The sequence below is a fragment of the Drosophila novamexicana genome, unplaced genomic scaffold (genome assembly GCF_003285875.2).
Source record: "Drosophila novamexicana strain 15010-1031.04,08,12 unplaced genomic scaffold, DnovRS2.1 tig00000024-arrow-pilon, whole genome shotgun sequence".
In the NCBI taxonomy this organism is placed as follows: Eukaryota; Metazoa; Arthropoda; class Insecta; order Diptera; family Drosophilidae; genus Drosophila; species Drosophila novamexicana.
Window position 1 is genome coordinate 1243379 of NW_020824768.1, and position 15976 is coordinate 1259354.

At 44.0% G+C, this 15976-nt stretch overlaps 1 protein-coding gene across 5 annotated transcripts in view; it reads left to right on the forward strand.

Annotated features, from left to right (window-relative positions):
* Window positions 1-15976, forward strand: part of LOC115771091 (trichohyalin) — a 35846-nt gene that overhangs the window by 10705 nt on the left and 9165 nt on the right. For 4 of the 5 annotated variants that reach the window (XM_030716644.1, XM_030716648.1, XM_030716645.1 and 1 more), the window contains one exon: window positions 3723-5709. In XM_030716644.1, the coding sequence (XP_030572504.1) occupies window positions 3723-5709 (1987 nt within the window). Of the gene's footprint in view, window positions 1-580; window positions 3488-3722; window positions 5710-15976 lie in introns of those variants that run through there. The other variant, XM_030716647.1, reaches the window with a different exon arrangement.

Genomic DNA, 15976 nt, shown 5'->3' on the forward strand with positions numbered 1-15976 from the left:
AGTTCAATGAACTAACAAAGAATAATATATTTGTACCTGTTATGGAAATTGTGGAACTAGTTCAGCGACTAACTTTAGTTAGGTTTGGTCATTAAAAATCGCCTGGAACCAGTTCCAGCATAATCTTTGGGTTTAACTCAATCGAAACTAATTGAATGAACGCTGCTGTGGCATGAACTTACAAGCAACAAATTCAAATTAAAATGCTTTAAAGGTCAGCGAATGACAAGAAGATTTCCGGCAGGCGGCGACGCATTGCTCGAAATAGAAGCACTAAGTGCAGGCCAAAAGCGAATTGTTACTCCTGCTGCTCGACCACATCCCAATTATGAACAAGCAGCAACGATTGCGTCGCTTTCGCCGTCGCAGTCAACAAATACGTTGGGATGGTTTAAATGAGGAAATTAAGACAAATACAAATTCAATTCATGTTGCCATTGTCTCTGTGTGCGTGCGTGTGTATTTGTGTGCCTTTTGCTAATTTTAAAGAACAACATTTTCATCTTTCGACAAAAATTTCGTAAAATTTGTGTCGCGCAAAATGAAAAGCTCTCAGTCCTGGCCGAAAATCGCAACGATGTAGACACGCCGCGCGCAACCACAACGGGCCCCAGTGCAAATATAGAGCAAGAGTTTTAAATATCACACAGAGTGGTTGGAATCCTCAAGACCAGACCACTAATTGGACATTTGTGCTGGAAGAGCATTTGAGAGAAGGCTGAAAGAAAGAAATAACTGAGACTCAAACCGAGGCGCAGGCAAATGCAAAGCTCTTTTCAAAGAATTTTCAGTAGTGCGAAAAATAAAAATAAATTCAAGAAAAAGAAAGGAAAATTATAAATTCAATGTCCAATCGCGACGGCGGCGGCTGCTTTGGTGATGCTTAAAAATAGCCAACGACCACGAACCATAAAACGACAACGAAACTAAGACGAACAAAAGCGAAAAGACAACAACAACAACAACGAGCAGCAGTAGAAGAACGTCCGGCGTGAACGGATTACGACCAGGGCCAAGTAAATAGGAAAAGCTACAGCTGCTCATCTCATCCGATGCTCAATTCGAGGCGCTCGGCCTCGGTGGGCGCACTGCCCGCTGAGAAGAAGCATTTTGTGTCGCGCGTGGAGAGCGCCAGCGGCGCCTCTTTGGATGTTCGCTGCGCCTGTCAGTTTTTCCAGTGCGACTCGCTGCTGCCGGAGCGCGTGAATCCCGTAGACTCACGACCGGGCTCTAGGCAGGGTCAGCACAGCGATGAGCAATATCATCTGCAGCGGGATGACCTGTCCATGCATAGCTTCGAGGTGATTAGCCATGCGGATGTGGCGCCTTCAGTGGATTTGAGCTTTATGGAACGCTATCCGGAGCTGGAGCAAACGGCGCGTTCGCGTGGCTTGGTCGTGCGCAGCATCTCGGATGCTACGGAGCCGGATTTTCCGGGCAGCCAAGGTGCTCTGGTGGCCGGACGGCGTCGCCAGCTGTCGATGGGCGGCCTGTCCTCGGGCAGCGTTGGACGCTTTGGCGATACCCTGTCCATGCGCAGTGGTACCTCCTTGCGTCGCATCTCGGCGGGCAATTCCAAGACGGATCTGTATTGTGCGGACATTAATATACCCACGTCCATGGGCCGCACAGCGGCAGGTCAACGCTCCGCCAGCGCCAGTCGACGCACTTCCAATGCGGATCTGTTCCAGGCCAGCATATTGCCGGGCTCAATGCAGCCGCCGCAGTTGAATCTGATTGCCGCCACGCCCACTCCGGGCATGTCAGACACGGCACCGCAATTTCACAGTCATCAATCCTCGCCAGCGCCAGCGACTCACGACTTTCGCAACGCCAAACCGCCTTTGTCGCCAGATTACATGCGTCCCAGTGCTGCCAACAAGGAAAATCAGTATCCGGGCGCAACGCTGCCTCAGAACCGGCCCATTGACGTTTCGCGCTTTGGCTGCGATGCAGTGCGTCCTTCGTTCCTCCTGGAATCGGATTTAAAGCCGCAGCAAAATCCTTATCAGCCCACGGTCTCACCCATGGATCCACTAGCCGAGACTGTGGCCGAACTGGAACAGCTTGCCCAGGAGCATAATCTTGTGAATATCCGGGACAACATCCAAACACAGACCAGACGCCCACCGTCCATTGGCAGCGAAATGAGCGCCAAACCACTGCAGGTGGATGAGCTGACCAAGATTGAGATTGTGCGTGATATACCCGTTGTGGACATCGATGCACTGGTGCAAGGTGAGGAGCTAAAGGCGGTCGAGCATCGCAGTCGCAGTCCCAGACCCACAAGGCGTGCCAAGTCGCCGCCGCCTCAGCCACCGCAAGCTCCGACACCGATGGCCACGCTGCAGCTGCCATCAAGTCGACCATCTAGTCCAACGCCCACTGCGCCACCAGCTGCAACCACAGCTCCAGCTTCAACTCCAGCTCAACAGCTCAAGCGCCAACACACACCCGAACGTCAGCTGTCGCCGGAGCGTGTCTCCAAGTGGCAGCCGATGTCCAGCTCAACGCCGGCTATTGTGGGCGCCATTAATCTGCAAGAGGCCTCACCCGAGGTGAAGAGTTCCTATGCCTCGCGCTTTAAGTCCATGTTCAGCCCAAAGCCGCAAGAGCCGCGTCAGAAATCTCCTACTCCTCAACGCTCGCGCTCACCCTCGCCCTTTGTCGAGCAGTCCCACTCGCCCCATCGGGAAAAGTCTCCTTCACCCAGCAAGCTGCTCTCCGTATTTTCCAAGGGCAAGCCCCAGCCCATGTCCATTGTCAACAGCTCGGCGTCCGTGATGAAGCGCCAAGAAGCCGAGCCACTTTCCGTGCGTGTTACAGAGACCTTCTCGCTGAAAGTGGACGACATGGATCAGTACAGCGCGCGCCCAGCAAAGCCATTGGCGCCACCACCGCATGCCCAGACCATGTACAGCAGCCGGGAGGACTTTGCCGCTTCGGAGCGTGCCTCGGTGGACATAAGCGACGCCTTCGCGCCGGTAGTGGTATCCGCAGTGCCGAGGGGCACCATCAGTAGCATTGGCGGCGCCAGTTTTATAGCGGGCAACAGAAATCTCTATTCCAGCGAGATTGAGATGCCCGGCATGAGCTGGTCGCAGAGGGAGTCAGAGTTTCGGCATTCGAGCAGCAAGGATCCCTCAATTGTCAGCCACGGCAGTCGCCCGCTGATATCCGTGCCCATACAGATAACGGGCAGTGGCAGCCAGGTGTATCGACCGTTGCGTGCGCCATCGGAGCAACGCTTTGGCCTCAAGAGCAAGTCCTCGTTTAGGGAGCCACGCACACAGTCGCACGATCGGAGTAGCCGCTTGACCAGCTTCCAAGAGCAGCTCTATGGGTCGTCGGCTCGTATGACAAAGACGGTTAGTTTCAATTTTGATGAGCGTAGATCGCGTCTAGCGGAATTTGAGTCCGTCGATTCGCCCCTAACCCAAAAGCATAAAGAACACAGTGACTTCCTCGAGCGGACCTATTTCTCTCGGTAAGCAACAGCTACCCCACTTTCGGCTTAGACCGAAACCGAAACCCCGCCCCCCAGACACACACATCCACCCAGGCATTCCAACTAGCTATGAGAATAGGGTGACGGCTTATCTAATCTTGGCTTACAACAACTACAAACCACATGCACGATCGTTCCGATCAGCTCATATATATGTCAGCCATCATCTCATTTCAGGTAATCGATTAATTTCTTTAACCTCTTCTTTTTGCAGTGATCATGAATACGAGCCCGTGGGCATGTCGCCGGCGCGCGAAATTGCATCTTCGCAGGCAGCAACGCCGGCGCCCGCCCAAAACGGCAGCAGCCTCCAGCTACCCATGGACATTGATATTGAACAGAGCTCAGCTGGAACAACGCCACGCACCGAATCTCGCACGGACTATGAAATACACACTAGCCAGGTGGATTCGAGCGCCCTTGAGGAGCTGCCACTACAACCGGAGAATCGCAAGAAGAGTTTCATGGCTTCCGCCCAAGATCGCACGCGCAAAATGCAGGATGGTCTACGGAATCAGGCGGGCAAGCTGCGCACCAAGTTGCGCACGCAGCCCAAGCCGAAACCCGTTTCGGGCAGCCCCAAGGCCAAGGCCAAGGAGCGCAGACGCTTTGCGCCCGAATTCTCGAAAATCAAAATGCCCGAAATAAAGCGGCCCGACATGTCCAAGCTGAAGGACCTTAAGCGACCGGAATTTACCAAGTTTAACAAGCCCGACATGTCCAAGTTTAAGTTGCCAGAGAAATTCTCTACGCTCAAGCTGCGACGCAGCAAGAGCTTTAAGGAAAACGAGTCCGAGCTGCCGACAGAGTCGACGGATTCGCCGGCCACAACAGCTGATGCGGCGCCTGCGCCAGCAAAGAAAAAGTTTGAGTTCAACTTCGGCACCTATCCACGCGCCTTTCGCAAGAAGAAGCCCGTCGAGGAGCCGGCACCGCCCATGGAGTCCTCGCTGGGCACAGAGCGTCTCAGTCTCAGTGTGATACCCAGCACTGAGACGCAGCCCTCTCAAACGTCCACCAGCTCACCGCAGGGTGACCGTGGACCTGGTCCAGTGCGTTCCCGCTGGGCGGACAAGTTCTCCGATGTGAGCTATAATGACAGCGAAGGTTCGCGCTACAGGCGTTATGGCAGCGAGCTAGAGAGCTTCGATAGGGAATCGTCGCTGGAGCGACGCATGAAGGAGGATTTGGAGGAGGACACGGCCAGCGAGGCGCAGCCACAAACCCAGATGGGCATCTTGAGTGGCGTTGCGGATAGCAAACAGTTTGCTGAATTTGACGAGGAAAATCGCGCCATACACGAGATCTCCAGCCAGCGAACCAGGGAGTTCAAGCGCCGACCCATGGTGCATCAGGACTCAGACCTACGCTCCGAGGATAGTCACGATGCTGAGGGCTGGACCGAGAAGGACATACAAAAGAATAAGCTCTTGCGCAAGGCCGAACTGGACGCCGAGGCCAGCTACTATAAATACCACGAGATGCAGGATGCCCATTCTACAGCCAGCTCCGGCAAGAAAGTCGTCATGGAGCAGATCGATGATGACGAGTTCTTTTTGCGGAAACGTGGCATCTCCGAGGACAACATCCAATTGCGTCAATACATAAGCGATGCCATTCGCGAGGGCTACGAACTGCCCAACGCCTTAAGGCACGTAGGCCACCCGGCCAAACCGGATAGCGAGCAGCCCGAGCAGTACGGCGATTACGATGTGCCGCCGCCCAAGCCACGCCGCCTGCACCGCAACTATCGTCCGGATATTGAGGATTCACAGGAGTTCCAGCGCAGCGAGTATGGCGATGATTTGTCCATGTCACAGAATGGCAGTGACTTTTTGCCCAAGCGACCGCTGCGCAAGGGGCGCAGTCGCAGCAAATACTCCATGGAGGGCAGCCAGGAAATACCCCTGGCCGATGGCGGCAGCAGCATACAGTACTTTGACGACGACGAGGATTATCTCAGACCACCCATGCACGAACAGGCAACAGAATCGGAGCAGGCACTAAACAATCTCAACTACACTGGCGACGTTGCCGCGACAGCAGCCAAGCTGCCAGCTCAACAGAGCCGACCACAGGCGCCCAGACGCCAAAAGAAACGCACACGAGACGATGCTTCCGTGGAAAAGGACGCAGATTCGTTTATCAATGGCTTTGGTGGTAGATCAGTATCGAACACCTTTTTGCAGCCACAGGAAGATGTAAGTACAAGGTGACAATTAATTATGGTGGGGGTAGGAAACAGGTACTCTTTAGCAGAAGACTAAGTTATTCATATAAGAACTGAATTATTGATCAACTGTTGCTTCTAAATGATATAGTAGTCCGATGTTACGAATGTAATAATGCTCTTAATTGGTGGGTCTTGGTGAGATAGATCAAAGAATGAAAAACCTATTTTTATTTCAATATTCTATTCTCCATCTAATTATCTAATGGGAACTATATAATATTAAAGACTGATATTGATAAGATATTGATCAAGTGTTGGGAGCATAGTTTAACTTGTAATAGATAAGATTTGTTAGGATCTCTTCAATATATTTAGAAATGTATTTTTAACAAAAACTCCATATTTGAGCAACAATTTCAATGGCAGCTACATAAGTAGTAGAGTGACATTATTGGACCGATTCTAACAAATGTACTTCCCAAGCGAATAACTAAACAAAGCTTCACTAAGGTAGCTTCTAAGCTGAGACGCAAGTTTCCATAGTAGCAGTCAAACGAGCAGATGGATGTCTAAATTTAAGATATTGGAGGGGTATCCCTTAAAAGTAATACATTTCGTGAGTGCATTTTTAGTAGTGGGTGCAAGCGAGGTGATTTCATGAGAGTACAAGTGAGAAAAATTTCTATTACACAAAGTGAAATGGATTGATGCCAAGGAATTTTAGTGGTTTGGGACATGAATTTCGACTAAAAAATCGGTGTTCAGATTTGAATGCAAGATTAATCTAGAGGGAAAACCGTGAAGAAAAAGCCCAACCTCGTAAAAATCGGATGAGATTTGGCCGAGTTATAGGGGTAGGAAATTTTGACCCATGTCTATGTACGAATCTTGGGGTAAGATTTGGACATGAATTTCGACTAAAAAATCGGTGTTCAGATTTGAATGCCAGATCAATCTAGAGGGAAAACTATGAAGAAAAAGCCAAACCTCGTAAAAATCGGATGAGATTTGGCCGAGTTATAGGGGTAGGAAATTTTGACCCATGTCTATGTACGAATCTTGGGGTAAGATTTGGACATGAATTTCGACTAAAAAATCGGTGTTCAGATTTGAATGCCAGATCAATCTAGAGGGAAAACTATGAAGAAAAAGCCAAACCTCGTAAAAATCGGATGAGATTTGGCCCAGTTATAGGGGTAGGAAATTTTGACCCATGTCTATGTACGAATCTTGGGGTAAGATTTGGACATGAATTTCGACTAAAAAATCGGTGTTCAGATTTGAATGCCAGATCAATCTAGAGGGAAAACTATGAAGAAAAAGCCAAACCTCGTAAAAATCGGATGAGATTTGGCCGAGTTATAGGGGTATGAAATTTTGACCCATGTCTATGTACGAATCTTGGGGTAAGATTTGGACATGAATTTCGACTAAAAAATCGGTGTTCAGATTTGAATGCCAGATTAATCTAGAGGAAAAACTATGAAGAAAGAGCCAAACCTCGTAAAAATCGGATGAGATTTGACCGAGTCATAGGGGTAGGAAATTTTGACCCATGTCTATGTACGAATCTTGGGGCAAGATTTGGACATGAATTTCGACTAAAAAATCGGTGTTCAGATTTGAATGCCAGATTAATCTAGAGGGAAAACCGTGAAGAAAAAACCCAACCTCGTAAAAATCGGATGAGATTTGGCCGAGTTATAGAGGTAGGAAATTTTGACCCATGTCTATGTACGAATCTTGGGGTAAGATTTGGACATGAATTTCGACTAAAAAATCGGTGTTCAGATTTGAATGCAAGATTAATCTAGAGGAAAAACTATGAAGAAAAAGCCAAACCTCGTAAAAATCGGATGAGATTTGACCGAGTCATAGGGGTAGGAAATTTTGACCCATGTCTATGTACGAATCTTGGGGCAAGATTTGGACATGAATTTCGACTAAAAAATCGGTGTTCAGATTTGAATGCCAGATTAATCTAGAGGGAAAACCGTGAAGAAAAAACCCAACCTCGTAAAAATCGGATGAGATTTGGCCGAGTTATAGGGGTAGGAAATTTTGACCCATGTCTATGTACGAATCTTGGGGTAAGATTTGGACATGAATTTCGACTAAAAAATCGGTGTTCAGATTTGAATGCCAGATTCATCTAGAGGGAAAACTATGAAGAAAAAGCCAAACCTCGTAAAAATCGGATGAGATTTGGCCGAGTTATAGGGGTATGAAATTTTGACCCATGTCTATGTACGAATCTTGGGGCAAGATTTGGACATGAATTTCGACTAAAAAATCGGTGTTCATATTTGAATGCCAGATTAATCTAGAGGGAAAACCGTGAAGAAAAAGCCCAACCTCGTAAAAATCGGATGAGATTTGGCCGAGTTATAGGGGTAGGAAATTTTGACCCATGTCTATGTACGAATCTTGGGGTAAGATTTGGACATGAATTTCGACTAAAAAATCAGTGTTCAGATTTGAATGCCAGATTAATCTAGAGGGAAAACCGTGAAGAAAAAGCCCAACCTCGTAAAAATCGGATGAGATTTGACCGAGTTATAGGGGTAGGAAATTTTGCCCCATGTCTATGTACGAATCTTGGGGTAAGATTTGGACATGGATTTCGACTAAAAAATCGGTGTTCATATTTGAATGCCAGATTAATCTAGAGGGAAAACTATGAAGAAAAAGCCAAATCTCGTAAAAATCGGATGAGATTTGGCCGAGTTATAGGGGTAGGAAATTTTGACCCATGTCTATGTACGAATCTTGGGGCAAGATTTGGACATGAATTTCGACTAAAAAATCGGTGTTCATATTTGAATGCCAGATTAATCTAGAGGGAAAACCGTGAAGAAAAAGCCCAACCTCGTAAAAATCGGATGAGATTTGGCCGAGTTATAGAGGTAGGAAATTTTGACCCATGTCTATGTACGAATCTTGGGGTAAGATTTGGACATGAATTTCGACTAAAAAATCGGTGTTCATATTTGAATGCCAGACTAATCTAGAGGGAAAACCGTGAAGAAAAAGCCCAACCTCGTAAAAATCGGATGAGATTTGGCCGAGTTATAGGGCTAGGAAATTTTGACCCATGTCTATGTACGAATCTTGGGGCAAGATTTGGACATGAATTTCGACTAAAAAATCGGTGTTCAGATTTGAATGCCAGATTAATCTAGAGGGAAAACCGTGAAGAAAAAACCCAACCTCGTAAAAATCGGATGAGATTTGGCCGAGTTATAGGGGTAGGAAATTTTGACCCATGTCTATGTACGAATCTTGGGGTAAGATTTGGACATGAATTTCGACTAAAAAATCGGTGTTCAGATTTGAATGCCAGATTAATCTAGAGGGAAAACTATGAAGAAAAAGCCAAACCTCGTAAAAATAGGATGAGATTTGGCCGAGTTATAGGAGTATGAAATTTTGACCCATGTCTATGTACGAATCTTGGGGCAAGATTTGGACATGAATTTCGACTAAAAAATCGGTGTTCATATTTGAATGCCAGATTAATCTAGAGGGAAAACCGTGAAGAAAAAGCCCAACCTCGTAAAAATCGGATGAGATTTGGCCGAGTTATAGAGGTAGGAAATTTTGACCCATGTCTATGTACGAATCTTGGGGTAAGATTTGGACATGAATTTCGACTAAAAAATCGGTGTTCAGATTTGAATGCAAGATTAATCTAGAGGAAAAACTATGAAGAAAAAGCCAAACCTCGTAAAAATCGGATGAGATTTGACCGAGTCATAGGGGTAGGAAATTTTGACCCATGTCTATGTACGAATCTTGGGGCAAGATTTGGACATGAATTTCGACTAAAAAATCGGTGTTCAGATTTGAATGCCAGATTAATCTAGAGGGAAAACCGTGAAGAAAAAACCCAACCTCGTAAAAATCGGATGAGATTTGGCCGAGTTATAGGGGTAGGAAATTTTGACCCATGTCTATGTACGAATCTTGGGGTAAGATTTGGACATGAATTTCGACTAAAAAATCGGTGTTCAGATTTGAATGCCAGATTAATCTAGAGGGAAAACTATGAAGAAAAAGCCAAACCTCGTAAAAATCGGATGAGATTTGGCCGAGTTATAGGGGTATGAAATTTTGACCCATGTCTATGTACGAATCTTGGGGCAAGATTTTGGACATGAATTTCGACTAAAAAATCGGTGTTCATATTTGAATGCCAGATTAATCTAGAGGGAAACCCGTGAAGAAAAAGCCCAACCTCGTAAAAATCGGATGAGATTTGGCCGAGTTATAGGGGTAGGAAATTTTGACCCATGTCTATGTACGAATCTTGGGGTAAGATTTGGACATGAATTTCGACTAAAAAATCAGTGTTCAGATTTGAATGCCAGATTAATCTAGAGGGAAAACCGTGAAGAAAAAGCCCAACCTCGTAAAAATCGGATGAGATTTGACCGAGTTATAGGGGTAGGAAATTTTGCCCCATGTCTATGTACGAATCTTGGGGTAAGATTTGGACATGGATTTCGACTAAAAAATCGGTGTTCATATTTGAATGCCAGATTAATCTAGAGGGAAAACTATGAAGAAAAAGCCAAATCTCGTAAAAATCGGATGAGATTTGGCCGAGTTATAGGGGTAGGAAATTTTGACCCATGTCTATGTACGAATCTTGGGGCAAGATTTGGACATGAATTTCCACTAAAAAATCGGTGTTCATATTTGAATGCCAGATTAATCTAGAGGGAAAACCGTGAAGAAAAAGCCCAACCTCGTAAAAATCGGATGAGATTTGGCCGAGTTATAGAGGTAGGAAATTTTGACCCATGTCTATGTACGAATCTTGGGGTAAGATTTGGACATGAATTTCGACTAAAAAATCGGTGTTCAGATTTGAATGCAAGATTAATCTAGAGGGAAAACCGTGAAAAAAAGCCCAACCTCGTAAAAATCGGATGAGATTTGGCCGAGTTATAGGGGTAGGAAATTTTGAACCATGTCTATGTACGAATCTTGGGGTAAGATTTGGACATGAATTTCGACTAAAAAATCGGTGTTCATATTTGAATGCCAGACTAATCTAGAGGGAAAACCGTGAAGAAAAAGCCCAACCTCGTAAAAATCGGATGAGATTTGACCGAGTTATAGGGGTAGGAAATTTTGCCCCATGTCTATGTACGAATCTTGGGGTAAGACTTGGACATGAATTTCGACTAAAAAATCGGTGTTCATATTTGAATGCCAGATTAATCTAGAGGGAAAACTATGAAGAAAAAGCCAAATCTCGTAAAAATCGGATGAGATTTGACCGAGTTATAGGGGTAGGAAATTTTGACCCATGTCTATGTACGAATCTTGGGGCAAGATTTGGACATGAATTTCGACTAAAAAATCGGTGTTCATATTTGAATGCCAGATTAATCTAGAGGGAAAACCGTGAAGAAAAAGCCCAACCTCGTAAAAATCGGATGAGATTTGGCCGAGTTATAGAGGTAGGAAATTTTGACCCATGTCTATGTACGAATCTTGGGGTAAGATTTGGACATGAATTTCGACTAAAAAATCGGTGTTCATATTTGAATGCCAGACTAATCTAGAGGGAAAACCGTGAAGAAAAAGCCCAACCTCGTAAAAATCGGATGAGATTTGGCCGAGTTATAGGGCTAGGAAATTTTGACCCATGTCTATGTACGAATCTTGGGGCAAGATTTGGACATGAATTTCGACTAAAAAATCGGTGTTCAGATTTGAATGCCAGATTAATCTAGAGGGAAAACCGTGAAGAAAAAACCCAACCTCGTAAAAATCGGATGAGATTTGGCCGAGTTATAGGGGTAGGAAATTTTGACCCATGTCTATGTACGAATCTTGGGGTAAGATTTGGACATGAATTTCGACTAAAAAATCGGTGTTCAGATTTGAATGCCAGATTAATCTAGAGGGAAAACTATGAAGAAAAAGCCAAACCTCGTAAAAATAGGATGAGATTTGGCCGAGTTATAGGAGTATGAAATTTTGACCCATGTCTATGTACGAATCTTGGGGCAAGATTTGGACATGAATTTCGACTAAAAAATCGGTGTTCATATTTGAATGCCAGATTAATCTAGAGGGAAAACCGTGAAGAAAAAGCCCAACCTCGTAAAAATCGGATGAGATTTGGCCGAGTTATAGAGGTAGGAAATTTTGACCCATGTCTATGTACGAATCTTGGGGTAAGATTTGGACATGAATTTCGACTAAAAAATCGGTGTTCAGATTTGAATGCAAGATTAATCTAGAGGAAAAACTATGAAGAAAAAGCCAAACCTCGTAAAAATCGGATGAGATTTGACCGAGTCATAGGGGTAGGAAATTTTGACCCATGTCTATGTACGAATCTTGGGGCAAGATTTGGACATGAATTTCGACTAAAAAATCGGTGTTCAGATTTGAATGCCAGATTAATCTAGAGGGAAAACCGTGAAGAAAAAACCCAACCTCGTAAAAATCGGATGAGATTTGGCCGAGTTATAGGGGTAGGAAATTTTGACCCATGTCTATGTACGAATCTTGGGGTAAGATTTGGACATGAATTTCGACTAAAAAATCGGTGTTCAGATTTGAATGCCAGATTAATCTAGAGGGAAAACTATGAAGAAAAAGCCAAACCTCGTAAAAATCGGATGAGATTTGGCCGAGTTATAGGGGTATGAAATTTTGACCCATGTCTATGTACGAATCTTGGGGCAAGATTTGGACATGAATTTCGACTAAAAAATCGGTGTTCATATTTGAATGCCAGATTAATCTAGAGGGAAAACCGTGAAGAAAAAGCCCAACCTCGTAAAAATCGGATGAGATTTGGCCGAGTTATAGGGGTAGGAAATTTTGACCCATGTCTATGTACGAATCTTGGGGTAAGATTTGGACATGAATTTCGACTAAAAAATCAGTGTTCAGATTTGAATGCCAGATTAATCTAGAGGGAAAACCGTGAAGAAAAAGCCCAACCTCGTAAAAATCGGATGAGATTTGACCGAGTTATAGGGGTAGGAAATTTTGCCCCATGTCTATGTACGAATCTTGGGGTAAGATTTGGACATGGATTTCGACTAAAAAATCGGTGTTCATATTTGAATGCCAGATTAATCTAGAGGGAAAACTATGAAGAAAAAGCCAAATCTCGTAAAAATCGGATGAGATTTGGCCGAGTTATAGGGGTAGGAAATTTTGACCCATGTCTATGTACGAATCTTGGGGCAAGATTTGGACATGAATTTCCACTAAAAAATCGGTGTTCATATTTGAATGCCAGATTAATCTAGAGGGAAAACCGTGAAGAAAAAGCCCAACCTCGTAAAAATCGGATGAGATTTGGCCGAGTTATAGAGGTAGGAAATTTTGACCCATGTCTATGTACGAATCTTGGGGTAAGATTTGGACATGAATTTCGACTAAAAAATCGGTGTTCAGATTTGAATGCAAGATTAATCTAGAGGGAAAACCGTGAAAAAAAGCCCAACCTCGTAAAAATCGGATGAGATTTGGCCGAGTTATAGGGGTAGGAAATTTTGAACCATGTCTATGTACGAATCTTGGGGTAAGATTTGGACATGAATTTCGACTAAAAAATCGGTGTTCATATTTGAATGCCAGACTAATCTAGAGGGAAAACCGTGAAGAAAAAGCCCAACCTCGTAAAAATCGGATGAGATTTGACCGAGTTATAGGGGTAGGAAATTTTGCCCCATGTCTATGTACGAATCTTGGGGTAAGACTTGGACATGAATTTCGACTAAAAAATCGGTGTTCATATTTGAATGCCAGATTAATCTAGAGGGAAAACTATGAAGGAAAAGCCCAACCTCGTAAAAATCGGATGAGATTTGGCCGAGCTATAGGGGTAGGAAATTTTGACCCATGTCTATGTACGAATCTTGGGGTAAGATTTGGACATGAATTTCGACTAAAAAATCGGTGTTCAGATTTGAATGCCAGATTAATCTAGAGGGAAAACCGTGAAGAAAAAGCCCAACCTCGTAAAAATCGGATGAGATTTGGCCGAGTTATAGGGGTAGGAAATTTTGACCCATGTCTATGTACGAATCTTGGGGTAAGATTTGGACATGAATTTCGACTAAAAATCAATGTTCAGATTTGAATGCAAGATTGATCTAGAGGGAAAACTATGAAGAAAAAGCCAAACCTCGTAAAAATCGGATGAGATTTGGCCGAGTTATAGGGGTAGGAAATTTTGACCCATGTCTATGTACGAATCTTGGGGTAAGATTTGGACATGAATTTCGACTAAGAAATCGGTGTTCAGATTTGAATGCAAGATTAATCTAGAGGGAAAACTATGAAGAAAAAGCCAAACCTCGTAAAAATCGGATGAGATTTGACCGAGTTATAGGGGTAGGAAATTTTGACCCATGTCTATGTACGAATCTTGGGGTAAGATTTGGACATGAATTTCGACTAAAAAATCGGTGTTCAGATTTGAATGCAAGATTAATCTAGAGGGAAAACTTTGAAGAAAAAGCCAAACCTCGTAAAAATCGGATGAGATTTGGCCGAGTTATAGGGGTAGGAAATTTTGACCCATGTCTATGTACGAATCTTGGGGTAAGATTTGGACATGAATTTCGACTAAAAAATCGGTGTTCAGATTTGAATGCCAGATTAATCTAGAGGGAAAACTATGAAGAAAAAGCCAAACCTCGTAAAAATCGGATGAGATTTGGCCGAGTTATAGGGGTAGGAAATTTTGACCCATGTCTATGTACGAATCTTGAGGCAAGATTTGGACATGAATTTCGACTAAAAAATCGGTGTTCAGATTTGATTGCCAGATTAATCTAGAGGGAAAACCGTGAAGAAAAAGCCCAACCTCGTAAAAATCGGATGAGATTTGGCCGAGTTATAGGGGTAGGAAATTTTGACCCATGTCTATGTACGAATCTTGGGGCAAGATTTGGACACGAATTTCGACTAAAAAATCGGTGTTCAGATTTGAATGCCAGATTAATCTAGAGGGAAAACCGTGAAGAAAAAGCCCAACCTCGTAAAAATCGGATGAGATTTGGCCGAGTTATAGGGGTAGGAAATTTTGACCCATGTCTATGTACGAATCTTGGGGTAAGATTTGGACATGAATTTCGACTAAATAATCGGTGTTCAGATTTGAATGCCAGATTAATCTAGAGGGAAAACCGTGAAGAAAAAGCCCAACCTCATAAAAATCGGATGAGATTTGGCCGAGTTATAGGGGTAGGAAATTTTGACCCATGTCTATGTACGAATCTTGGGGCAAGATTTGGACATGAATTTCGACTAAAAAATCGGTGTTCAGATTTGAATGCCAGATTAATCTAGAGGGAAAACCGTGAAGAAAAAGCCCAACCTCGTAAAAATCGGATGAGATTTGCCCGAGTTATAGGGGTAGGAAATTTTGACCCATGTCTATGTACGAATCTTGGGGTAAGATTTGGACATGAATTTCGACTAAAAAATCGGTGTTCAGATTTGAATGCCAGATTAATCTAGAGGGAAAACCGTGAAGAAAAAGCCCAACCTCATAAAAATCGGATGAGATTTGGCCGAGTTATAGGGGTGGGAAATTTTGACCCATGTCTATGTACGAATCTTGGGGCAAGATTTGGACATGAATTTCGACTAAAAAATCGGTGTTCAGATTTGAATGCCAGATTAATCTAGAGGGAAAACCGTGAAGAAAATGCCCAACCTCGTAAAAATCGGATGAGATTTGGCCGAGTTATAGGGGTAGGAAATTTCGACCCATGTCTATGTACGAATCTTGGGGTAAGATTTGGACATGAATTTCGACTAAAAAATCGGTGTTCAGATTTGAATGCAAGATAAATCTAGAGGGAAAACTATGAAGAAAAAGCCAAACCTCCTAAAAATCAGATGAGATTTGGCCGAGTTATAGGGGTAGGAAATTTTGACCCATGTCTATGTGCGAATCTTGGGGTAAGATTTGGACATGAATTTCGACTAAAAAATCGGTGTTCAGATTTGAATGCAAGATTAATCTAGAGGGAAAACTATGAAGAAAAAGCCAAACCTCGTAAAAATCGGATGAGATTTGACCGAGTTATAGGGGTAGGAAATTTTGACCCATGTCTATGTACGAATCTTGGGGTAAGATTTGGACATGAATTTCGACTAAAAAATCGGTGTTCAGATTTGAATGCAAGATTAATCTAGAGGGAAAACTTTGAAGAAAAAGCCAAACCTCGTAAAAATCGGATGAGATTTGGCCGAGTTATAGGGGTAGGAAATTTTGACCCATGTCTATGTACGAATCTTGG